Source organism: Sinohyriopsis cumingii, chromosome 15 (genome assembly GCF_028554795.1).
Source record: "Sinohyriopsis cumingii isolate HCF-2022 chromosome 15, ASM2855479v2, whole genome shotgun sequence".
Lineage (NCBI taxonomy): Eukaryota > Metazoa > Mollusca > Bivalvia > Unionida > Unionidae > Sinohyriopsis > Sinohyriopsis cumingii.
Genome location: NC_142975.1, coordinates 57,717,333 through 57,745,208, shown reverse-complemented (window position 1 = coordinate 57,745,208; position 27,876 = coordinate 57,717,333). Strand labels below are relative to the sequence as shown.

At 34.7% G+C, this 27,876-nt stretch overlaps 1 protein-coding gene across 4 annotated transcripts in view; it reads right to left on the bottom strand.

The window, feature by feature from the left end:
• The window catches only part of LOC149781860 (cilia- and flagella-associated protein 74-like), a 193,628-nt gene that overhangs the window by 79,453 nt on the left and 86,299 nt on the right, over positions 1–27,876 (bottom strand). For 3 of the 4 annotated variants that reach the window (XM_089936056.1, XM_089936057.1, XM_089936059.1), the window contains exons 27-31: positions 27,690–27,823; positions 24,790–24,965; positions 17,972–18,072; positions 15,249–15,404; positions 13,714–13,737 (exon numbers count right to left, since the gene is read on the bottom strand). In XM_089936056.1, coding sequence (XP_089792182.1) covers positions 13,714–13,737; positions 15,249–15,404; positions 17,972–18,072; positions 24,790–24,965; positions 27,690–27,823 — 591 coding nt within the window. The remainder of the gene's footprint in view (positions 1–13,713; positions 13,738–15,248; positions 15,405–17,971; positions 18,073–24,789; positions 24,966–27,689; positions 27,824–27,876) is intronic. The other variant, XM_089936058.1, reaches the window with a different exon arrangement.

Here is a 27,876-nt window from a genome sequence, read left to right as displayed (position 1 = left end):
TAAATATCAAAATTATTTATTAATACTGATTACCATATATGCTCACTAATAAGTCAATTCCAACTTCACGCTACATAGACCTAGATCTGCCATTGCATAATGCACTTGCAGACCAGAATTTATGTAGTTTTTAAGGAGTAAACAGTAGAACAAACATCATGTACCATGATCTTCTGCCAGCTGGCAGCTGGCAGATCAATGTTTACATTGTTTGCACTTGGACTTGACTTCTAAGAGAGTTTATGTGGTAACTGTATTGATTAAATGACAACAACCATAATTTTGAAATTCAAACTAATTACAATAGATAAGTAGAGTGTTAAATCAATTAAAGACAAATCAGGTTTGGAAGAAATGCTCCAAAACAATACCAACTGGTATCCATAGCAACCTGGTTAGCTGTTATTTCCTTTTTAATGGAAAGCTCCTACAATTCATTTGATCATTGTACACATACCACTACAGGCTTAAAACAAATTTACAAAATGTACTAAAATATTCAAACTACAAAAAAATGTTAAAGTATTCTTTTCTACACTGTTCCAACACCAACTCAAATACTAAATTGTATTAAAGGTAATAGAAAAAAAGGTACAAAACAAATCTATCATACATTTAAAAATATTAAAATTGGAAAATGTAGGACCATTCATTGAATAAAAGCCAATTAATACATAAAAGAATACAATACACGTTAATATCCTAATATTCCACTAATGATATAAATTTCCATCTTCAAATGAAACATTATTGAAAGCCATCATCCATATGTTGAAATAAAAGTTATATAAATTTATTTATAAAATAATAAAAGATATATTAAGAATTTGAAGAAATAAGATGTAGATGTTACATAAAAAAGAAGTATAATTTAGCACAGAATTTGTTGAAACCCAGACTATAAAAATCATACTTTTGCTTCTATCCATAGCTTTCTCTGAAATATAATATTCCAAACAAAGATGTATATGATACTGAAGAAAATATAATTTTTACAACAAAACAGTATAATTCTGATCAAGACATAAATCTAGGATTAAATCCAAAAAGAATTAGAGTAACACTGCCAAAATATGAGAAAAAAAATACAGGAGGCCTAAGTGGGCCTGCTCATTGATTAACATCAGTCATACAACTGGATCATTGCTTGTTAGCCAAGTTACCTGGGTTACTTTGGAGTATACTTTGTTTCGAGATTAATCAAAAACTGAGTGAGGTTTTAGAAGTAAAATAAGGGTTTATCTTTGTTTAGTAATGTTAGCTATATTTGACAGCAGACCCACATCATTTACATAATTGGAAAGACCTTAATGCCACCTGATGATGTTTTCTATTAAATAGTTATCTATAGCTTTTTCTAACAGTGGCCATATTTGAAGGTGGACTTGCATCATCTACGTGAACTTTAAGGATATGGATGCCAGAGGGCTTCCTGTGGAAAGGTCTTGAAGCCAGCAAATTTTGGTTAAACTGAGCACTTTTTTGAGGAGCTGAAAAGAGCAAAAATGGTGACAAACATATGAAGGTTATGATGCATGATGGACACAAAGCCATAACATAAGCTCATTTGGCATTACAGACAGATGATCTAATAAGGAAAGTTGACATATTCCTAAGAAGTAAGAAAGTTTGTGGTTAAGGACTGCTCTTGTCAGTTGAAGGAAGGAGAAATCCACGGCACACATCTGACGTTCTGCTTTCTTCTCTTTAGCTGTCTGATTAAAACTGGATCCTAATGCTATAATAATTTTTGCTGTAAGGGTCTGACATGGAAACTGTGTGGTTCAATTCTGAATTACCTTCTAACCAAGCAATCAAACTGTTCCTGTCAAATTTCCAATTAAGAATCAATTTTACAAAATCTCATGGAAGATGAGAATCTTGAATGAAAATATTGGTGTATTAAAATGGGAATTTCAAATGGCTATAAAATCTTTGAGCACTGATTATACTGGCTAATAAACGCTGAGGTCATTTGGCCATAACCCTTACTGTCTTTTAAAATCTTTATAGTAGATTCAGCCAAGTCAGCGTTTCCTTTCCCACCCATTGTTAGATAACTGGACAGTTACAGTGTGCTTTCATATGATATGCCTAACATAACTATCCAAACAAGGGGTGGGAATGATCACAAGAAACCTTGACAAAGATTGATCAACCTAGGATTAAAATCCAATTTTAGCCAGACTCCTTTTTAACTATGAAAATAAACCAAAACTGCACTTCACAACAATGCTTCGTTATCATCAGTAATATTAGTTTGTCAACTCCAACCAGTTAAACCACATTAAATATCTTCAAAAAGAAACACTGAACATCCTGTAAATAGTTAAAAACTTGACCTCAATAGTATGTTTGAATATTACCATACTGTCTGGCATGTTTGTACCAATCAATTTTTCATACAAACATTAATTCTCAAAAATCATGATTTATTTTTGTCCTGTAATTATTCATGCAGATTACTTGGTATTCCTTTTAAGCATGAAAACTTATGTATCTATGAATCATCTGACTGATTACTTGGTATTCCTTTTAAGGCATGAAAATCTATGTATCTATGAATCAGCTGACTGATTACATGGTATTCCTTTTAAGGCATGAAAATCTACGTACACTGTATCTATGAATAAGCTGACATTACTTGCTATTCCTTTTAAGGCATGAAAATCTACGTACACTGTATCTATGAATCAACTGACTGATTACTTGGTATTCCTTTTAAGGCATACAAATCTACGTACACTGTATCTATGATTCGGCTGACTGATTACTTGGTATTCCTTTTAAGACATGAAAATCTACGTATCTATGAATCAGCTGACTGATTACTTGGTATTCCTGTTAAGACATGAAAATCTATGTATCTATGAATCAGCTGACTGATTACTTGGTATTCCTTTTAAGGCATGAAAATCTACGTACACTGTATCTATGAATCAGCTGACTGATTACTTGGTATTCTTTTAAGGCATGAAAATCTATGTATCTGTGAATTAGCTGACTGATTATTTGGTATTCCTTTTAAGACATGAAAATCTACGTATCTATGAATCAGCTGACTGATTACTTGGTATTCCTTTTAAGACATGAAAATCTATGTATGATTAATAAAGTATGCTTCCCAATTACTTTTCAACCACACAAGAAAATGATTCAAAAGTCAATTAACAAAATTATAGACATTAAGGTATGTACTTACTCATGTATTTTCATGGAGATAAATTCTCAGGCTTTGCATAAAATGATGTTTTTGTCACAACTTAAATTTCATTTATTGGAGGTGTTAATGTCGTTTCCACATAAAGATAATTGTTGGGCTTTTAAATTTTTCTTTTTAATATGCATAAAATCGATTAAAATTAATACTAAAGAAAACTTAATGAATCCATATTCATATATATTTCATGACAATATTACCTCAAATCAGTGGTTCCAGAATAACAAGAGTTAAAACTAATTATTTATTTTTAAATGGATTAATTTAAAAGATCAAAAAAACTCCTTTAAATTCATAATGTGAATGACAATATATTATCATCATACATTTTTGTGAATGCAGTAAATTCAGACTGAAAATTTTGAGAAATTTATGTTGGGCAAAATTTATATTATATACACTGTTGCATTGCTTCATAAATTTTACTGATTTATATTTGTTGCTAAATTTGCATCTTTAAACTATTGAAACTTTGTAACACCTGTATGCTGCATGCAAAGTATTACCATATATACTCGCTTATAAGTTCAGTCCAACTGCAAACTTAACAGATCCTGATCTGCTGTCACAATATGTTACAGTAGATCAGGACCTCTGTTGTTTGTTCTAATGAATAATCCTAGCAAGCAGAACAGACTCTGTTCTACCGACAAATTACGTGATGGCAGCTCATTGTTACTATGGCTCACTGTTGGACTCTGCTTATAAGTAAGTAAAAATTGTATTTATTATGAAATTCAAATCACAGTAACTGAGCATGAGGTCAAGTTATTCTCAGCAGTGCATGTAAATGACCTGAATATCTGTACCCTAGCACTCACCAATTCCTAAAATAAAAAATAGATGATCAGTAATACAATAATGTTATAATTGTTCATGTTACAATTTGAATGTCCAAAGTGCTTTGGTTTATAAAACTCTATTAAAATTATATCTGGAGTATTTTTATTACATATTTCTAGTTTTGTTTTATTTTGAATATGCACCTCTGCAGTCTTAGTTTTGATCCCTGGTTCTGATACATTCAAACCATTACTGGTCAATTGTCCAAGATCCAAAAATGCTCTCTATGCTCTCCAATTTCCTCCACCACTATTTTTCTCCAGGACTCACAGTCTGAAGTCCAAGCTAATAATTCTCCTTTCCAATTAGCATTAGCAGGCCAAAATTGAAAATAACATGATTCCAGTCTGATTCCTTAGTGACAACCAACATATAGAATACCATCTTCAGAGTGAGATAGAGGGAATCTTTGCAACAGTAGCAGGCAAATCTTACAGAATTAGCTTTACCCTAGCCCCAGCCCCACTTTGATGGCAGCAATACACAACTTCCTACAGCTGTATTGCTGAATGTGCCAGTGAGGAAGGAGGCTGAATGCTTCAAAAAGCTTGTGAAGGAAACTACTGTGCTTACACTTATGCTAGGATTATGTATGATGTTAGAAGGTTGGCCCATGTGTTGTTAAGGTCCAATAAAAAAACAAAAATGCCTTTCCAAAGTCAAAGATAAAAAGGGAGAAATACTGCTGCAACAGCAGGTCCCTCCGATGCAGTAATCCCTGGGGTTGTCTACCAACAGGTTAAGTAGGTCATTGAACCATGACCATTGGGGCCTAGTACCAGGATGAGAAAAGCAGGAGAGATTCTGACTTGGTGGAGCACATGCAGAATTATTTTGAAGGTGAGAAGGTATACCATTTTAGACTGAAAGGGTCCAATGCCCAGGCCCTTTAATCTAGTACTTGAGAGACAAAAAAGTTAAATTTAATAACAAACCAGTCTATGAAAAGTCTCTCCCACTGTGTAAAAGTGCTTTTGCTGCTGACTGGTGTAGAAATCATTCTACAAGTACCACAAAACTCCATCTAGACAGACTGCCAACCAGGATATTTCCTATTGCTTGGAATATGGCAGACTAAGAGAGTGATCTCCTTGGAGGATGCCCATCAGAGGAGTTCCAGACTTCCATACAAAAAGAAGGGGTTTGTGTACCTCCAAGACACATAAGGTACACTAATACTAATGTATTAGTTAAGGTGATCATAATGCAATTACACCATACGAGGTTGACATACTCCTATAAAGCTAGAAACACTGTTTCCATTTCCATGTTGCTTATATGAAGGTTTCCTTCCTTCTGCAATCAAATCCCTGACAACCATACCCTCTGGCTCCAGATGAACACTTGATCCCTAATCTCATACACTGATGTACCAAAAGAATGGGGTTAAGGACATCCTAATTGGGACTCAGATCAGAAATCGGTACCAGTTTTAGCCACCAGTGCAAGTGCTGGTGAAAATCATGTCTCTCTGAGATCTGAGATGATACATGGTCCTTGTGTGTTCTCCAGTTTCCATGAAACAGGAACTGGAGAAGGCACAAGTAAAGTCTCTCTTGGGGGACCAAGTCTGTGGCCAAGTTCAGAATCCCCAGGATACAGAGGTATAAGCGAGCTGACAATGTGGTCTTTGTCAGAAAAGCTGTTATAAGTGATAAGATTCAGTCAATCCTGTCTGGAGGAACACAAAATCTCCCTATTCAATGCAACATGTGCAAAACTCTGACAAGGCATGAGATTGGACTTCTCTAGGTTTGGGAAAAGACCAAGATGGGTCACCATCCACCAACAAAGGGACAGGTCCATCAGAAGAGAATCTCTGAGAATGTTAGCTTGTAATTACAAAAGAATGGGATGCTACATGTCTGCAGCATGATGCCCCAGTGCTAGACATCACTATAAACTGCCACACTGCAGACATCGTAGCGATTTGAATGAAAAATTGTTAAAGCTACATTAAAATCCAAATCACAAGGCCTCCAAGTTTTAATTATAGGCAAACCTAGCCCCTCTTAATATCCCTACTTGTGATGATTCAGACCTGGGTGGGGGGATTATGAGGCCAAGGTGACAAATTGATTTGACACCTCGAGACAGATTCTAATTGTCCAAGAGTAAAAGAGGGGATAGACCACCCTTTCCACTGTCTGGTGAACTCTTGTCCCTGGGAAAATTTCTGTGTCAGCTCTCAGAACATTGCAAGATATGATGCTGCCTCTGACAACCTCTTCAGACTTGAGAGAATCTTTATGGCCTCAGTTTTAGAAGGATTAAGGCACAAGCCTGATGGAATGAGGAAGTAAACTTCATCCCCCGTCTCCTGGTATGTATGACGACTTTCAGTAAAGTTTCACACCTGGCCAGACCAAAAGACAAAGAGGGGACATTCATCTGTGCATGCTAAGCAGGTGGGGTTAGTCCCCCATGGCGGCTTCTTGTGCCCACACTTGTCATTGCCTTGCAACATTATAAACTCTGAAAGATACAAATTCCCACAAAACAAAGAATCCACAACCAAATATGGGTAGAAAATACATACCCTAGAATAAGAACAATTATGGTGGAAAAAGCTGAATGAGCAAGGTGCAGAAATATGCCAACAATTTACAATTAGAACATAGATAACAAACAAATATAGCAGGACTAAGGAGACAAACACCTAATGGACAGAAAAAAGTTACGCAAAATGCCTCAGAATGTCTAAACCTGAATATGAAACCAAATTTTAATGAGCTCTGTATGTTGTCCCCCCAAAAGAGGAGGATATATTCCATATGTTGGCTATGACTATTAAGTCAGACTGGGAACTCTGGCCATCCAGTGCTAATTGGAGGAGGGAATAATTTGCTTGGATGGGGCACTATGCGTTCTGGATAAGGAAATCAATGCAATTATGGTAGGTAATGTATTAATGCTATTAAAACTTGTGTTCTTTACTTTGACTCCATATATCAGTGTTTGATGGGTCCATAGTGCCTGAATGATCATGACACAGAAATAGGGTACCCAATGATCATTACACAGAAATAGGGTACCCAATTTTTATATCCAATGGCAGACTTAGCACATAGAATTTGTACAGAGAGCAATATATCTGTGTCCTATAGTCTCTTACTGAATACAATAGCCGATAATCAAAGAATATAGGAAGGGACTAACCATTTAATGGGGGCTCAATGTTTTCCTTTCACACTTGGATTTTTTTCATTTATCTTAACATAATTTATTTTCCAGCTAATATAATGGATATAATCAGTTAATTTTTTTTAATATTAAGAGCAAGAATAATTGTTTTCAAACTGTTTGGGGACCAGAAATTTGTTTCAAAATATCCATGGACCCCATCCCTACTGCCCAAAATTAAATGGTCAGTCTCCATTGGCTTAGTGGAGATACAGAGATAAATGAATATGCCCAACTTGAATAAAAAGATTATATAAGTCTGTATACTGATGAAAATTAGACAGTAGAGTTTATTTGTTAAAATTTGTGTCCATGGTTTAAGTCAACTCCAACTGCAAACAACATACACATAAAGCACCAGCAGACCAGGGTCTAAGTTGTTGGTTCAACTGATTCCTCCTATGAAACTGCACAGACACAGATCTGCCAGTGTATTATGTGATAGCAGATATAGGTCTGTGCAGTTTGCAATTGGACTCGACTAATAAGAGAGTTTAAGTTTCATCTTATAGTCATGCAAGGAGATGGGAAAGATGGTTGAAAGTCATATGTTGTAATCTTACTTGAAACCTGAACTACACAGATTGAAAATGGATGATGATATTCAGTACTTATGTTTCATAAAGATAAGCAGGGGAATTCAGCTCTGAGGGCTGGTTGAGTAATGGTTGTCAAAAGCAACATTTAATAGACAATTTAAAATCTTGCTTGTAACCAGAACACTACATCAATTTACAAAGGATAATGAGATTCAGTAGGATCAAATCTTTCACAGGGATTTTGGATTCTAGCTGGAGGCACCAAGAAGAAGAGGTTGGTGGTGATGGTTGGGGGTTTGAATGTCACATTTTCATTAATAGTAATATAATGGAATACTGTCTGTGTAATAATTTCCACTTACACAAAATACAATTTGGTCATGCTATTTGGCATGCTGCTTGAGAAGGATGACAAATTACTACAACTTAGTCATGATAATTGGCATGATGATTGAAAAAGATTACATATTACTGCAACAGGGTCATATTTGGTATGATGATTGAGAAGGATGACAGATTACTGCATCAGTGTCAAGATGCTTGAGAAGGATGATAGATTACTGAATTAGGGTCAAGATGCCTGATAAGGATGATATATTACTGCATCAGTGTCAATATGCCTGAGAAGGATGATAGATTACTGCATTAGGGTCAAGATGCCTGAGAAGGATGATAGATTACTGCATCAGTGTCAATATGCCTGAGAAGGATGATAGATTACTGCATTAGGGTCAAGATGCTTGAGAAGGATGATAGATCACTGCATTAGGGTCAATATGCCTGAGAAGGATGATAGATTACTGCATTAGGGTCAGTATGCCTGAGAAGGATGATAGATTACTGCATCAGTGTCAATATGCCTGAGAAGGATGATAGATTACTGCATCAGTGTCAAGATGCTTGAGAAGGATGATAGACTACTGCATTAGGGTCAATATGCCTGAGAAGGATGATAGATTACTGCAATAGGGTCAAGCTGCCTGAGAAGGATGATATATTACTGCATCAGTGTCAATATGCCTGAGAAGGATGATAGATTACTGCATTAGGGTCAAGATGCCTGAGAAGGATGATAGATTACTGCATCAGTGTCAAGATGCTTGAGAAGGATGATAGATTACTGCATTAGTGTCAAGATGCTTGAGAAGGATGATAGATTACTGCATTAGGGTCAGTATGCCTGAGAAGGATGATAGATTACTGCATTAGTGTCAAGATGCTTGAGAAGGACGATAGATTACTGCATTAGGGTCAATATGCCTGAGAAGGATGATAGATTACTGCATCAGTGTCAAGATGCTTGAGAAGGATGATAGATTACTGCATTAGGGTCAATATGCCTGAGAAGGATGATAGATTACTGCAATAGGGTCAAGTTGCCTGAGAAGGATGATATATTACTGCATCAGTGTCAATATGCCTGAGAAGGATGATAGATTACTGCATTAGGGTCAAGCTGCCTGAGAAGGATGATATATTACTGCATTAGTGTCAAGATGCCTGAGAAGGATGATAGATTACTGCATCAGTGTCAAGATGCTTGAGAAGGATGATAGATTACTGCATTAGGGTCAATATGCCTGAGAAGGATGATAGATTACTGCAATAGGGTCAAGCTGCCTGAGAAGGATGATATATTACTGCATCAGTGTCAATATGCCTGAGAAGGATGATAGATTACTGCATTAGGGTCAAGATGCCTGAGAAGGATGATAGATTACTGCATCAGTGTCAATATGCCTGAGAAGGATGATAGATTACTGCATTAGGGTCAATATGCCTGAGAAGGATGATAGATTACTGCAATAGGGTCAAGCTGCCTGAGAAGGATGATATATTACTGCATCAGTGTCAATATGCCTGAGAAGGATGATAGATTACTGCATTAGGGTCAATATGCCTGAGAAGGATGATAGATTACTGCAATAGGGTCAAGCTGCCTGAGAAGGATGATATATTACTGCATTAGTGTCAAGATGCCTGAGAAGGATGATAGATTACTGCATCAGTGTCAAGATGCTTGAGAAGGATGATAGATTACTGCATTAGGGTCAATATGCCTGAGAAGGATGATAGACTACTGCAATAGGGTCAAGCTGCCTGAGAAGGATGATATATTACTGCATCAGTGTCAATATGCCTGAGAAGGATGATAGATTACTGCATTAGGGTCAAGATGCCTGAGAAGGATGATAGATTACTGCATCAGTGTCAAGATGCTTGAGAAGGATGATAGATTACTGCATTAGTGTCAAGATGCTTGAGAAGGATGATAGATTACTGCATTAGGGTCAATATGCCTGAGAAGGATGATAGATTACTGCATTAGTGTCAAGATGCTTGAGAAGGATGATAGATTACTGCATTAGGGTCAATATGCCTGATAAGGATGACAGATTACTGCATTAGGGTCAAGATGCCTGAGAAGGATGACAGATTACTGTATTAGGGTCAAGATGCTTGAGAAGGATGATAGATTACTGTATTAGGGTCAAGATGCCTGAGAAGGATGACAGATTACTGCATTAGGGTCAAGATGCCTGAGAAGGATGATAGATTACTGTATTAGGGTCAAGATGCTTGAGAAGGATGATAGACTACTGTATTAGGGTCAAGATGCCTGAGAAGGATGACAGATTACTGCATTAGGGTCAAGATGCCTGAGAAGGATGACAGATTACTGCATTAGGATCAAGATGCCTGAGAAGGATGATAGATTACTGCATTAGGGTCAATATGCCTGAGTAGGATGACAGATTACTGCATCAGTTTCAAGATGCTTGAGAAGGGTGACAGATTACTGCAACAGGGTCATGATATTTAGTATGATGCTTGAGAAGGATGACAGATTACTGCATCATGTCCTACACTTATCTTTCCCTTCCCACACCAACTGAATTAGTATTAAAAAGCCATCAGACAATTGCAATCTTCCATTTATCATATGACTACTGTATTATCTATGTTAATACACTCATAAGCTGTATATGTAATGCATGTAATAAAAAAATATCACACACCGGAAAGACAACATGACCATTAAAGGTATTCCAAATGTAATTCAAGGTCATTTCACTTCACTATTCTGCAGTTCAGTCAAATAAAATCAGTAATTTACAAAACTTGTTGAATAATTTCAATGTTTTGCTCACCAAAACTTGCAAAATATTCAATATGTTTCACAAACTTGATTGAAACAAGCACTCATATAACATCCTCGATTAATATATTTTATTCTGACTTATGATTTGTCCCAAACATTAAGAAAAAACATCATAAAATGTACAAAATGTTTCTACTACATCCTGAGAAATAAGATAACAGACAGGCTGCAAACCTGACACAAACCTGACACAAACCTGATATTTTATAATGACCTTGTATATAACACATTCCCAGCTTTGATAGTCACAGATCCCAATATGTTACTCCATAATGTTCTCACATATCAGGGTCTGTAATGCATCACATACAAGGATGTAAATCATTCCACAAATCAGGGTCTATAGTGTAGCACATATAAAAATCTACACTGTTCCACAGAGCAGGGTCTAAAATGCCTCTCATATAAAGGTCACAATGTTACACATATCAAGGTATACAATGTTACACATAAATGGGTTGACAATGTTCCATATATTCAATGTTCAATATAATTATCAATATAAAATAATCTTCCAAATGTGCTCATTTCTATCAAATTTATCAAACTCGTAGAATTGTTTACATTTTCTGCTTTCCTAATCTCACCAAAGATAAAAGAAATCTGCTTTTTATAAAAATATAATTTAAAATGATCATTTATGTAAGATCATATATATATATATATATAATGATTAACGTGGGGTACTTATTATACTCAAATAAGCAGGTTTATAATGATACACAAACATACATGCTCAAACAAATCACTATCATTTTCAATAAATACCACCATTACAGAGTTAAAGCTCAGAACAAAATAAAAGAACACACAAATAGCCCTGGGTTATTGTTAGAAGTTATGAACTCATTCTACCTAGATGTAAATTTTTCCATGCATTACAGCATCAAAAGTATATCTGTAAGTATATAACTGCATATACACACGTATAGGTTGGTCCAACTCGAAGCCCCATACACCCTGATCTGCCATCACTTAATATGTAAACAGATCAGGGTCTATGTTATTTGTTCTACATTCCTTCTAACAAATATCATAGACCCATATATGCTAGCCCATTATGAAACATTATATCTGGGTGTATGCAATTTGCAGATCTACCCAACTGATAAGTGAGTGTGGTACTCAAAGTAATTATAACTGCATATTTGCACACATAAAGTTAATGTTGTTTAAACAGCTAACAAGAATGCTTACAAATAAATGCTTCACAACAAATTACCATAAATACTTTTTTATAATTTGAGTCCAACTGCAAAACTGCACAGACACAGACCTGCTATCACATAATACACTGACAGATCTGGGTCTATGCAGTTTGCTAGGAGTTACCTATAAAACAAACAACATAAACCCTGATGTTCCAGCACAAGATGTAATGGCAGATCAAACGGGGTCCATGTTGTTTGCAGATGAACTTGACTGATAAATGAGTATATATGGTCCAATAAATGAATACAAAGATTTACTTGGGATGAAATGACATTCTATGGTTAGGACATTGCACAGACAAATTGCTTCCAAATTTCTAGAGAAAAAGTAAAACTTACCAAATCCTACATGGGAAACATTAAAATAAATAGCCAGTCAATGGATCACACAATGGCTTAATACTTAATGTGTCAAAATTGAGCTGCATTCCTTCTTAAAACCACTCTGAATCCTAGTAGTCTACTAGAATCATAATGAATGACAAAAATGTTCTATGTAGTGTATAGCTATTTTAAAACTATTGTCTTACCACCAAATTGCAGCTTGAATTTCCAGTTCAGCTTGCTAAGTTTTTGTTGGTGAAATCCAGGCCTAACCTCAATGTCATGCTCAAAATTCCAAACTTGTTATCTAATATAACATCAGTCTGAGAGAGGTATGAAACATGAATATTTTGGATTATTATTATTATTACTTATTTCTCTATAAACATGCTAAATTTGAATGAGAAACTGTGTATGATTTTTTATTTTCTAGTTGTGAGTCAAGAGCTCAATTTCTGTGTTTGATATCTGGTTTTGACCAATCACAAATGACATTACATTTAAAAGGTTGTTTTTGATAGGCTTACACCCTAAACTAAACTGTAAACTCAAGCTCAAACCTCAAAGACTATTCTGGATTTCTCCCACAAAACTTACATCAGGATTCAAACTAAAATATCTAGTCTAGCATTTTGATTCTCTGAAATTTATGTTTTTTAACACTGACCAATCAAACGTCCAGACTTAACTTTAAAACTTAGGCTGGTAAAATTATGTCTTGGGTTTGTACAATGCGCTAGTAGATAGGGTCTAAAAAAATATACTTTTAATCACAGATAGAAAACAACCCATTCTGCCAGTACAATATGTGATAGCACATCTGGATTTGTTCTGCCTGCAGTCTATGCACATTTTATCCACAGATAAATACGGAATATGTGGTGTATTCTAAATTCAGAATGGTAACTAGATACAAAATTCATAAATGATATTATGCTATAAATACAAATAAGTAGTCCATATATATATCTTTTGAAAGCAAACCCAACTCCACATGCAACAAATGACACAAATAGACACTTTCCTGGCTATAAACAGTAGTGTTGGTACAGTAGTGTTGGTAGTATGGTCAATTTTAGCATAGAGACAATTTCAATACAAGAATGTAGACGGGAGTGAAATTAACATGGACATGTGGGTGTGGCCAAATCATCAACAAAAATCTGTTTAAAAAAGTGAAAACAGGGACATATATGGGTGAAAATCACATAATTGTATTTTTTGTACTACCGGAGTAGCCACTGGTTTTCTTTCCTGAAAACAAATAGGAGTATTAACCTCTGTTGAAAAGAAAAGAGACAAATCAACAACAAAGAAACTGTGTGGGCCTCAGGAGCCGAATTAAATGGAGTTTTACGTTTGTAACTTGCAAAGGAATATGAAACAGACTTTAATTGAAAGTCATGCAATAAATTATTTTCTTATGTTTATTTGAGAAGACTGATGACAATTAAATTTTACAGTTAAATAGATAAACTGTGGATGCAGCTAGTTTTTCTTATAAAACTGATGCAAAAATTAGACAACTGCATGATTACTTTTTTTCTTCTACCATCTGAACTTGAAAAAAGTATTTTAAAAATATTTTTAATGTTAAGTACATACTGTACTTCTTCAAAGCAATTTATACAACTCTATACAAGAATACAAGATCAATGTTATACAACTGGCTGTCACGTTAACTTTAAAAAACCTTAACAGAACAGAACATGAAGAAACCAATAATAAATGAGAAACCAATGATAAATGGGAAACCAGTGATAAATGGGACAATAGATTATGGATAATTCCATTCTTGAGTATTTTCATTATGATATTCTCTTATGTGTAACACACACCAAAATACTGTAGATAGGTTTGCTTCAAATCATCAGCAGAAAGAAAAACAAAAACCCTGCCTAAATATAAGCAATGGCTGATCCAGTTCTAAACTCTTTACACTTGAGTAAACATAGCATACATTGATGAATATGGTAAATCTGCATACAATGATGAATATGGTAAATCAAACAAAGAAGTATAATTTGGGAACAAATTACAACACAATACAGTTTTGGTATTTAAAATGAATTTGGTTTCAAATGGTATTATGAACTACATCCAGTGCTACGTCTGTAGACGTATCAGTGCAAACAGCCTGGAAAATGGATAAATAAAGTTTCTTTTAAATAGGCTGTTATAATCCCATACCATTTATTCCTTTGTTAATGCCAACAGTATGCATTCAAATAATGTTAAAACTGATGCCATGCTGTTCCATAGTTTCTTCTTGCAGTGGGGCACAGGCTCCAACTTTATAGCTATTTCTGGTCATTTACTCTTCAAGCAATTTCATATTTTCATTAAGTTTCTTTGGAAAGGTCTCCCTTTTAAAAATGAACTTTAAAAAAATAATTATTACAAAATAGTGTTTGTCAACAATGACAAAGAAGACATTAGCATGTAATTTGTAATCTGATGTGACTACCTATGAAAATTTACATGACAAGACCCCTGAACATTTGAAGTTGGATTGTATGCGTATGGTCTGGATTAACACAGAAAAGAAAGTCCAAGCAAAATTTATTCTATTGATTCAGGCTGTTTGCATCAATAGATTTTAAGATGCAGCACTGGATACTATTTCTAATACCCTTTGAAATCAACTATAGATCCATCAAAGTCTGGAAATCTCAAACTCCGGTGTAATGTGCCATTAAGATTTGTGAATTCAAAAGGGTTTTTGATTTTAGAGTAAGTTTATTATAATTTCATCAGATACTTACAGCTGCTGCTTCCTGAGCCTCTTTCTCCCGCTTGAGTGCCTCCTTGTACTCTTTCTCAGCCTGAATTTCCAACATCCGTGTGGCCATCCTAACTGCTTCTTGCTTGATGGTATTCTCATCAAGTTTTGGTGAAAATCGCAGAGTAATTCGGCATTTCTGTACAGAGATGATATTTAGCTAAATTTTGTTGGAACCATTCATGATCAAGTTTAAATCTCAAAATCACAAACAGATATTCATTCAACTGTGTGGGTATCAATTGTTGTGGTTTTATGAAAAATGACAATCCTATAGATAACAAGATTTGAAGAATGGGATCCTATAGTTTCCACAAATCTATCATTATTCAATGAATGTGGACGAAAAAAGTCTATAACTTTTAAAAAATTTAAAAATTGCTAAAATACTTTAAAAATAAAATTCTTCTACAAATATTTTTTAAAATGTTCTTTGTAAGAAAGTAAAATACTAATGACTATAAAAAGACTATGATAGCAATATTTTGAATCCAAATCTTTTGATACATGTGTGATGTAATTAAGCATCAATTTTAATTCCATAACTAAGTTTTTATTGAGAATTTTCTCTACAATAATCAGCTTATGAATGAAGATTTCATTTCATTTCCCTTTTACTCTTTCAATTTGATAGAGGTACAAGGAATAATAGGTAATCTCTCTTATTGTATTATTCCATAACTGGAATCTCAGAATATCTTTTTGGACGGCAAAAATGAGACAAGCCTTAAATTTTAGTGTGACGAGTAGTTATAATTCAAACAGCCAATGTCCCCCATCTCCAAAAGCCCAAAGTGTGAATTGGATACATTATTCTAGTCCTTTTAAAAGGGAGTAAAACTATCTTGAAATCTAATAATAAATGTGGAGGCAATATTGTTCACTAGGCTATGCAGTGTGGAAATCAATGGGAAATAACTCATGAGAAATATTTGCAGATTAGGTAGATCTTCAAAGCTACTGACGTGATGAATCTTCACATATAAATTTATCCATAAATGCTGAAACTAGAGTGTTCACAAGGTTGTGCATTACCAATTGCTTATGTTAAATTATCAAGGAACATAGCTTTAAAGAAATATGTGCAAAGCAGGCAAACCAATTGACATAAATGGGATTTTACCAGTAGTAGAACACAAATATAATTTTAAGGGCCATCTACAGCACATACTGTTGCATACTTAAAGCCTACTGCTTATGAAAATTAAAATATGACATTTTTACTTGGAAACAAATGGTAATTTTATATGTTCTACCCACTCATTACAGAAACAAGTCAGAAACAGTCTACTGGGGGACAGAACTGTTCACCAGTGCAAAAGCTGGAGCATGGTGTGCTCTGAGTAATCTAATTTAAAATTGTTATACAACCATCCAGATGTGTACACAACAAGATGTCAACTGACTACCTTATTACTGATTACTTTAGTATTCTAATTTGGAGAATTCAAACCCAAGGGCACAATAATTATTGGGGTGTTAAAAGTAACACAGGTCAATGATGGCTTGTGAGTCTTTGATTAAAAATCTGCCAACCACTGACAGAGGTGAAATAAATGGAGAGACCAACAATGATTTTGGCAGAAATACTTTCATCAAGTACAATCGAAAAGTTTGTCTTGCTTTATTGTTATTGTGTTTATCAAGATGCTTTAGGCGGAATATTTAAGGGCAGCTCTATGTATCTTTTTTTGGAGCAATTCATGTCAAAATGTCACAATGTAAACTTTCTCCCAGAGCTAAAAGGTCACCAGCTAAGAAATATTACGACAAGTTAAAAAAAATTGCTTCAAATGGTGTTGGAGATCAGTCTGTAGCTTTAAACAACCCAGCCATAGGGCAAATGAAGTTAAAAAATTGTGTCAGGATGAACATGGCTATTCTGTCCTTGCCAAGGTCCAATTCTGACACAATGAGGGCATTCTCCATTTTTCAAAACATTCTAAGTGATTTAAGGGACATCTGGACTGGAAACCTATTGTAGTCCTGTTAAGTGTGAAATGCAATAATCACAATAAATGTCACCAGTGGTCACCTGTCAGTTGTCAAGGAAAATAAAATGCTTGTGGATTCTGTAATAAATCTTCGCAGTGAACTAACATATACATCTCTTCCTTTTTCATCTAACTGACAATACCCTCACTCATCAATTATTACTGTATCATATGCCATTCATGTTCAAAAGTTGTCCTTTTACTCTTGTAATATGAAGAGAAAACATATTATGGTGAAAACTGTACTTATTTTGTTGTCAGTCGTTTCAAATGCAAAGAATTTATGTTTTGAAAAATCATACTGATTTAGGACCCAATCTACCAATAAATTTTTTGAAATGCATGGATTTAATGTCCTGTCACAACTATGCATTCAACTGATCTTAGGTCTTGCTGAGCCAAACATTTACAGCCAAGCTTGTTACAACTTTACAATAAATATTTATGCTAATGTTTGTGTTTTACCTATGCCTATATGATCAAGGGCAATAACTCAAGAAATATATGCTAAATGAATTTATCATCAAATTCATTGGAGCAGTTGTTGAAATAAATATACACAGCACATTGATTTAAATCTAATAATAAATGTGGAAACTGGAACATTCACATGGTGGATGGATGGACAGAAGCATGGATAGATGAACCAAGAGAGACAATTTCAATATCCCTTCACCAAATGACAGAGGACACCAAATTATCTTGGTCTTACCTTCCCTGGTTCAATGGTGCCCACAGATGGTGAGATGGTCAAAGGTGCATCTTTTGGCACCACAAATTCAAAAGAAGTAGGACCCACAGGGGCAATCTCACCTAGAATAATAAGAACCATGGTTTCTATGTAGGTGAATCTCTCCAAATGAATGAGTAATCTATATATTCATCTACTGTGTGTATGAGAGAGAGGGAAGTGAGTGGGATTATGGCATATATGTATATTGGTATTGCAAATGAAAGTAAGTGAGCCTCCTGCATGGATACAAGCTTTTGTTGTTGTTTTAGTTTTCAATAACAAAGATTGGATAAGAATGAACTTTCATTTAATGTTATTCCTAATGCATGCGTTCAGTGAAAAAGTCATATTTTTTACATTTTCAACTATGCATGTTTGTTTTACAAGAGAAAATAGGTTTAGTTTCATGAGGCTTATTGTCATTTTCATCACATGATAGGCTATACATGGTAGACAGACCATGTTTTCTTACATCCTTTGCAGGGCTGAGACTCAAACTCACAGAGGTGAGCACATCAGATTACATGGCCCCAAAACTGCTTTCTGAAATTTTCCATTTTTTCTTTTTCTTTTAATCACATGCATTTTTCCCAACTAAACTTTGACAAGTTTTGTCTCAGTATATTAATAAACATATCAAACAAATTGTAAATTACATGCCATATAAAAAATAAGTCATATACTGACTTCTGAATCAGTTAATATAAGAATTTATCAACCCCTGAACAAGAGAACTATAAACAGAATATTATAAGCCCACATTGTGATATAAAATATTATGAAACTTCTTTTTTGTAGAACACTCCTTTCTTGATCTGATACTAGATTTCAAAATCAATTTTAATTTTATTTTTAGGACCTTATTTTTAAAGCAAGCTATCCACCAAACAAACCTAATCAGGGTAAACAACATAAAATGCAATCTTTAAAGCAAGCTATCAACACAAATGCCTAGTCAGGGTAAATGACACAAAATGCAATCTTTAAAGCAAGCTATCCACACAAATGCCTAGTCAGGGTAAATGACACAAAATGCAAACTATTCTGTTGAAACAATTCTTCCTCATTCAGTCTTGGTAGTCTTGACCTTTGACCTGTTGACTAAAATCAATAGATGCCTTTCTAGTCTCAAAAGGAAGCAATCCACAATGCCTCATCATGGGTGTGGCATAGGATTTGAATTATTTTGTGGAAGCCATTTTCCTTCCAGGAGTTTCTCAAACATTGACCTTTGACATGCTAATCTCACTGTAGTCTCTATCTTTCCAGGACCAATTTTCAGTAAAATGTCTCTTCAACATTGAGCAATATCCAAACAACAAGTCATGATGTTGGATTAAATGTAATTGTCATGTTTCCTGATTTTCTTCCAAACACAATCATCTATCCAAATATATGTATTCATATCTCTGTGTGAATTGTTAGGACTTTGTAAGAGTCTGACTGCCCCTTCACCTTCAATGTGTTTTAGCTTGTTGGATGACATTTTCGGATAATAACATAATGAAAAAGCAGCTTTATTATAAGGGCATTTTGCATGAACATGGACCGATTAAAGCATCTGAGGTAACTCATACATAGTTAGTGTGGTTCCTTGACCAACTCCACAGAGTCTTACATGAAAACCTGGATCCAGACCAAACCTGGATAATAAAATATCCAGATCTGACCACAACAATGGTATTTTTATGGCTACTGCTTTGTAAGCCCACAATTTAAGGGTCATTTCTGTAAGCCTAATAGTTAACTGAGTACGCCTTATGGTAAATTTGTAAGAGTTGGCAGATCTGCTCCACAATAATAATAATAATAATAATAATATTAATAATAATAATAATAAATGTAATAATAATAACAATGAGGACTTTGTATAACGCCTAATCTTTAGAAGCTCTAAGAGCTTTACAACATAAGACAACAACTATAAGATAAAAAACATATAATGATATGATTACAAAAACAAACACCATGAAATTAGAAAACATAAAAAACATGCAGAAAATATTTAAGGTAGGAAACATTATTAGGTCTTTAAGTTTGTTCTTGCAGTCGAAATAAGTGAGTTTTGAGAGCACTCTTCAATGGGATCACTGTCTTTGTGTCTAAGTTCATTCAGTGGGCAATTCATTCCATGTTGCTGGGCCCTGGTATGCAAAACAATGCTGTCCATATGACTTTGTTTTCAAAGTGGGAATAATGAGTATACGATTGTCAGAAGAGGAGCTTAAGTATCTTGCTGGTGTGTACACATGGGTGAGGTTGGATAGGTATGTTGGATTGGAGTCCGTCAGTGAAACGTAGCACAGAGAACAAATTTTGTGTTTGATTCTGGATTGAATGGATAGCCAGTGTAGGGTACAGAGCAGCGGGGAGGTGTGCTCTGATCGTGGTACTCTAAGTATGATCTGAGCAGCTGTGTTTTGAACTTTTTAAAGTTTCTGGAGTAGATATTGAGATGAACCAGACAGAATTGAGTTACAATAGTCGAGTCTTGAAAGTACTAATGAGCACACAGGTGTTTTAGTGGCATCAACTGAAAGATATTTGAGAATGGAGCTGATGCGTCTCAGCTCAAGATATGCAGCCTTGCATATATTCATGACATGTTGGTGCAATGTGAGAGTACTGTCCAGAGTAACACCTAGGTTTCATACTGATTGTGTGAACTTAATGTTGGTGTTGCTGATATTTATTGTTTTGGGGTAAAGGATGTGAATGAGAAAGTCTTTGTGTTGTGATCAGAATGGCTTCAGTTTTATCATCATTCATCTGCAGCTTGTTACATGTCATCCATGATTTCACATCAGAAATGCACCTCTCTACACCTTGGATGGTAGCATCAACTTCAGTTGGGTGGATGGATTTGTATATTTGGGTGTCATCAGCGTACAACTGGTGAGACACTGGATGATGATCTATTACACTTGAGAGAAGCTAAGTGTATAGAATGAAGAGAACAGGTCCAAGAACAGATCTCTGTGGAACACCACAACATAGATCAACTGGGCTGAAGTGTATTCCATTTGCAGACACAATTTGTGTCCTGTTGACCAAGTAGGACTTGAACCACAGTAAGGCTGTATCATGAATGCCAAATACATGCTGGAGACGGTGAAGTAATATATCATGGTCTATTGTGTCAAATGCTGCAGACAAATCAAGGAGGGTGAGGACTGTAATCTTTCCACTATCCAAAGCAGAGAGAATGTCATTAACTACATTTAGAAGAGTAGTTTCAGTACTGTGGCAAGGGTGATATGCAGATTGTACATTGCTAAAAAGACTGCTTCAATTCAGATGAGATACAAGCTGGGATAGAACAACCTTTTTGAAAATTTTTGATATGAATGGGAAATTAGAAACTGGATGGTAGTTCGTTAAATCATTATGGTCTAGTGTTGGTTTCTTCAGCAGAGGCTTTACAATGGCAGTTTTGAAAAATGATGGGAATTCCCCGGATGAGAGAGAGGTATTAATAACATCAGTTAGTGAAGGTAATACTGGATCTAAGCACTCAAGCAGCAGTAATGTTGGAACTGGATCAAGTTCACATGACTTTGGTGCACTCTTCATCACGATTGGACGTACGAAATCCATAGAGACAGGTTCAAATGCTGCTAATGGTTGCTGCTCAAATTCTGTATCCCAACTGTATGGTGACAACGAGTCAATTGAAATTGTGGTGTCAAGCTTATCTCTAATGGTTTGTACTTTGTCACGGAAGAAATTTGCAAACATGTCGAGAAGGTCAACTGGAGAGAAGGTAGTTGAAGTGTTGTAGATTTGTTCCTTGACATTAGTTTGTAAGTAATCTTGAAGAGCTCTTTGCAGCTGGAACTTTCCATGATCTTAGTAGTGTAGTGGGCTGATTTCGCTGCATGGACTATATTTGTGACATTCTTCTTAGTGGCTTCATAGATTTGCTTATGAATAGTGAGTCTGGTGGAAAACCAAAGCCTATCATCTTTACGGCGGTCTTTCTTAGCAGTGCGAAGCTGGTCCTAAACACTGCTATACCATGAAGAACACAGTTGTTCTGCTATAGGAGGTAAGCAAGTTGTTAGGTTCGCTTGGATGTCATGCATTAGTTTGGTTCTATTTATCATATGGAGGTTTCTCTTAGTAGCAGATAAAGGTGGAGGGTTAGGGACTGATACGTCAAGATGGCATATAATGCAGAGGTGATCTGATGCAAGTTCATGGGATACCAGGGTGGACCGTAGAATGTTATCATCAGGTCTATGAAGAATCCAGTCTAAAATGTGACCATGTTTATGGATGGGTTGGTTAACTCACTGTCTGAGGTTGAAAACATTAATGGAATCTAGGAGTTTTTAAGTGTTTGGGTTTCCGAGACAGTCAAAGTGAAAGTTGAAATCTCCAAGAATAATCAGGCTGCCACCTATCAAAATTAATGAGGGTCCATCATAGCGTAAATGGATTGACAGGTGAATATCACGTGATGGCGGTTTGTTCAAAAACAGTGGAGCATGACAGCTGAGAAAAAGTCCAATTGTTCTCGTTTCCAAAAGAAGGAGATGAAAAAACACATAAGAACTGAACAGCCAATAAATAATGAACACAATAACGTAGACGAATAACAGGCAACAAGCACAAATATCATGAAAACGGCACAAAAAATGGAACAGCTGATTCAAGCCGGTTAAGCGATAGCGGCCATCTTGAATCCATCTCAATAGGTGACCTCCTTGTCTCAAATGTGACCATCTACAAAGTTTCATCAAGGCACATGTTACAGAGGTAGTTTTATGGAAATCATCTTTCAGCACCTGTGACCTTGACTTTTGACCTTTTGATGATAGGTGTTTCCTTGCCTCAAATGCAACCCATTCACACAGTTTGGTCAAAGCAGGTGATAAAAAACTCAAGTAATTTAACAGAAAAAATTTTGATTCCAAGAATCAATGATATTTACCTATTATTTCAAAATCAAAAGGTGTTTTTCTTATCGCAAAAGTAATTCCAGTTACAAAGTTTGTTCAAGGTAACAAATACAAAACTCAAGTTCTTGTGTGGAATTAAGTTCTTTCAGTCCCTGTGTTGTTGATTTTTGAAATTTTGAGCCAAAAATGAATATGTTTCTTTCTTGCCCCAGATGCTAGCTACTTACAAAATTTGGTAATGAGAGACAGAGGAGAAATTGAGTTACTGTGCAGAAATGAAATAGGGAACAGATATCTGTCAGGAAAACATAACATGATGCCAGCAAATCAAAATTCTATTTCAGGCCTCTCATCAAGGTGAAAATGTTTTTCTAGAGTTATATATCCTAATATCAGCCTCAGCAAATGTCAATATTAGCCTACAACATGATACACCCTATCTTATAGCAAGCATATCAAAATTCTATTTTGGGCCACTCATCTTGGTGAAAAAGTTTTTCTAGAGTTGATAAATCTTTATATCAGCCTCATCAAAAGTCAGTATTATCCATTTTTATAAATGACAAAACTTGTCAAAATTTAAACAGAAATGTTTATATACTGTAACTGTCCGTAATATATCATAAATATTTTATTCAATATATCTCTCTTGGACATAGGAATAATTATTAACAAATTAATTAGTTTTTTGCTCATTTTTAACTAGAAGTATTAGCAAAACAAAAAACAAATTACTTTCTGGTATGCTTACTGCATATTAAAATCTACAGACAATCTCAAGATATGAATAATACAAGACCCCATTTCAAAATGATTGTCAGTGATATAAAAGTCTCTTAATCACAGAAAACAGAACAAGAAGTCCGAGGAATGCCAAGTCATGCCTATTCTCTTGGTGCATGATCCAAAATCCAAATGTAATTACTTGACTTTGAAAAGATATCACTGTGACCTACTTGTATTTGTTTAGTAGTAATCACAAAAACTGAGCCTGTTACACATCATTCAGTAAAGGATGATGTCTGACAAAATATACAGTGTTACTATCTGCTATTACAGGTGAATTAAGAAACAAGAGTTTCACACAACAGAATTTCTCTCATTCCTATATATTTTATTTGCCCAGGTAAGAAAGGTACATGGGTCACACCTATCTAATAAAAGCCCACCCAGTGGCACTGTAAATGATGTCAGAATGCTTATTATTGCATGAAAAACTATTATGTGTCTTGCATTTTCAGAACTAAAAAGACAAATTCTGCCAACCTTTAAACATTAAATCTTGTTTAAATATTCTTGGTATGGGGTAAATGATATTTTGCATGGACCTTCTTATGAAAAACATTCTTTTCTAAATAATTAAAACCTGTATTGAGAGACCACTGCAATGAAGGACCACCTGTCTTGAGAGACCACATTCTTCATACATAGATTTATTGATTATATAGTGTTATGACATGTCACGAGAGACCACCTGTCTTCAGAGACCATTAAGTTTTGGCAGAAAGGGTGGTCTTTCAAAAGAGATTCCACTGTACTCTGTATGCTGTATTTCTAAAGCTATATCCATAGCTATTACCTTGTGAGAAATAAGAGAAAAATAACCCGTTTAACGTACTGATGTGGGAAAGATAAGGAAAATTCCAGAATTTTGTCTAGTAACTGCAAACAGTGTCTGGCACATGGATGTAATTTCCCTATCCCCTGCCAACACACATAATAGATTCTCATAATCACATTGGCAATTGCACAGTGAAATATGGAAAAGGATGTTAACAGTAATAACACAGAATCTAAAGATTTCTGATCACAAAACAATGACATTATTGCTGTTTGAAAACAATAATGTTGTCATAAATATGCTTCACAGACAAAAAATGCTTGGTCACAAACCTTTTCCAATTCTTGGTACAGGGTGGGTGAACTCATTCGTGCTGGTGTGGGAATTGACAACATGCAATGATGCTGTAGACACATCATATAAAGAAGTGGCTGCAAAGTGGATCACCTGGTGAGACAGTTCTAAAGGAGGATGGACACCTGTGCCTTTACACTGGATTTTAAACTCCCTGAATACAGAAATACAGAAAGCAGATATATCATCACAGGTATAAAAGGGGCAATTTTCAAGATGACCACTGTGGCATCTATACTGGAAGCAGCATTTTCATTTAGTGGGATCAATGTCCACAACATTATGACAAGTAGTATAGGAGAAGTGACCACAAAAAACTTGTTAGTGATTGACTGAAAACAGACAACAAGCCATCACATAAACTCTTCTGGTCTAAGACTTGTATAGCTAAAAACAAGACCTGTATACCTAACAACAAGATCTGTATACCTAAGACCTGCATACCTAAAAACAAGACCTGTACACCTAAGACCTATACACCTAAAACAAGACCTGTATACCTAAGACTTGTATACCTTAAAACAAGACCTGTATACCTAAGTCATGTATACCTAAAAACAAGACCTCTTTTTGCCAAAAACATCATAATAATAAATCTTAATAACTATCTTTGTTTACATAATATAATAAATCTACCATTTACTTGACAGACAGTAAAAATATCACACTGGTTGAAATATATATAAAACCGGAACCCATGTTCCTAATAAGTTCTGTTTCAATTTCAATTTACAATTGCTAGTATTAACTATAAACTTTTCAGAATTAAAATTGTTTAACATATTTTAAGAAAACTTTCAAAGTTTAGCAAAGAATTAAATATTAGTTCCCTGCCTACCAGGGCAAGGTAATTGTGATGAAAAAGTATTAAAAAAACTTTTGCCGCATTATCTTAACCCTGAAGATGAGGTACGCATGCAGCATGTCTGATAATCATGATACATCAATATACCAAGTTTCATTTGCTAATCTCAAATGGCTTAAAGATATAGTGCAGAAACAATAATTGATTAAAGAGTTGAAATACTGAAATGTGACTTTGGCCTTGAAGATGTGACCCCCAATGTGGTATGTGACAAAGTTTCTAATGATGATATATAATTTTACCAAGGTCAAACACTTAAAGTGACTTCAAAGTTATGTAGCAGAGCGAAAAGTTGATGGGAAACTTGATATATTGACCCATCAACCTTGACCATGATGAGAAGACTCCTAAAGTAAAGTTTTTAAATTCTTCTAGTGCTCTGCAGCAATGGAAACTCTCCATTTTAAAAATGAATTCAACAGCACATATAAAGTTATTTCTGGACTGCCAACTAGACAGGAAAAAAGTATATTAAATTACTAATATTTTCATATTAGGATCAGTATTTCACGACTCTGCATTAAGTGTCTTGTGTTTTAGAAGCTACAGAATTGTGATTGAAAACATACATTTCATCAACGCTCCATTAATTATGCTGACCCATAAAACCGTATATATTTTATGTCAGAACATGAATTACTGGAAATAATCTTGATAATTCACTGGAATGAAACAATATCATATTTCTCACTCTCTGTCAATAGACACTGATAACATTATGACCAAGTAATCTGAAGTTTTTCTTAGACGCTTGCATAGTCAAGCAGTAAGGATGGCTGCTACCTGTTGAAGATGAACAGAGTTCAAATCCAACAAAACGCAAATTCTTTTTTGTCTTCATGTGATCTTTCACTATTGACTTTGTAAGGAAATTTGTTACTGTTTATATTTTCTGTGTGAATATTCATAAAACAGAGCAGGATATAAATGGTAAACCATTGACATAATGTGGGATCTAATATAGAATTCTGTGTGAATATTCATAAAACAGAGCAGGATATAAATGGTAAACCACTGACATCATGTGGGGTCTAATAAAAAATCCACTACTTATATGTTATGCATATTGCTAGCCAATATGTGTGAGTGTTAATTTTAAAAAAATTTGCTTGTTATGAGGAAATAATGGATATATTTCATCTAAGTGGTGAAAAACTTAAATTTGCTTCACCACTCCTGAGTTTTTCACTCACTCAGTGTAATATTTCTGTTAATTAGTCATTTCAAGCAAATATTCTCTCTTTAATTCAGACAGAATCCATGAACTTGAAATGAATGTATCCTATAAAACCATATTTAATCCAGACAGAATCCATGAAACTGAAATGAATGTATCCTATAAAACCATATTTAATCCAGACAGAATCCATGAAATTAAAATGAATGTATCCTATAAAACCATATTTAATCCAGACAGAATCCATGAAATTAAAATGAATGTATCCTATAAAACCATATTTAATCCAGACAGAATCCATGAAATAGAAATAAATGTATCCTATAAAACCATATTTAATCTAGACAGAATCCATGAAATTGAAATGAATGTATCCTATAAAACCATATTTAATCCAGACAGAATCCATGAAATTGAAATGAATGTATCCTATAAAACCATATTTAATCTAGACAGAATCCATGAAATTGAAATGAATGTATCCTATAAAACCATATTTAATCCAGACAGAATCCATGAAATTGAAATGAATGTATCCTACAAAACCATATTTAATCTAGATGATCCATGATTCACTGATCTTCAACTTTCGACATGTGCAACCATTCGGCCATTTATGTTGAATTGCTGAGTAGGAATGGAGCCATCACTTGGCAAGATTTTATCATTATTCTGGGAGTAAAAACCCCATTTTGAGGATTTACAGAATGCATGAACTAGCTAAAAATGAATGTATCCTATAAACCATATTTAAACCAGACAGAATCAATGAACTAGCTAGCTTGAAATAAACATACTCAGTAAGTTATGAAAGGTACATTTGAAATATAGTCTACCTGTTAATCAGAGATTTACAGTTGAGTTCAAAGTCGTACTCTTTGGATTTCTTTGGACTGAATATAACCTCCAGTTCGATTGTCTCAAGGGGAAGTAATGTGCCAAATCCATCATTTGGTTGAACTTCAACATACTGTTGATAATAATAATAATAATAATAATAATAATAATAATAATATAATTGGA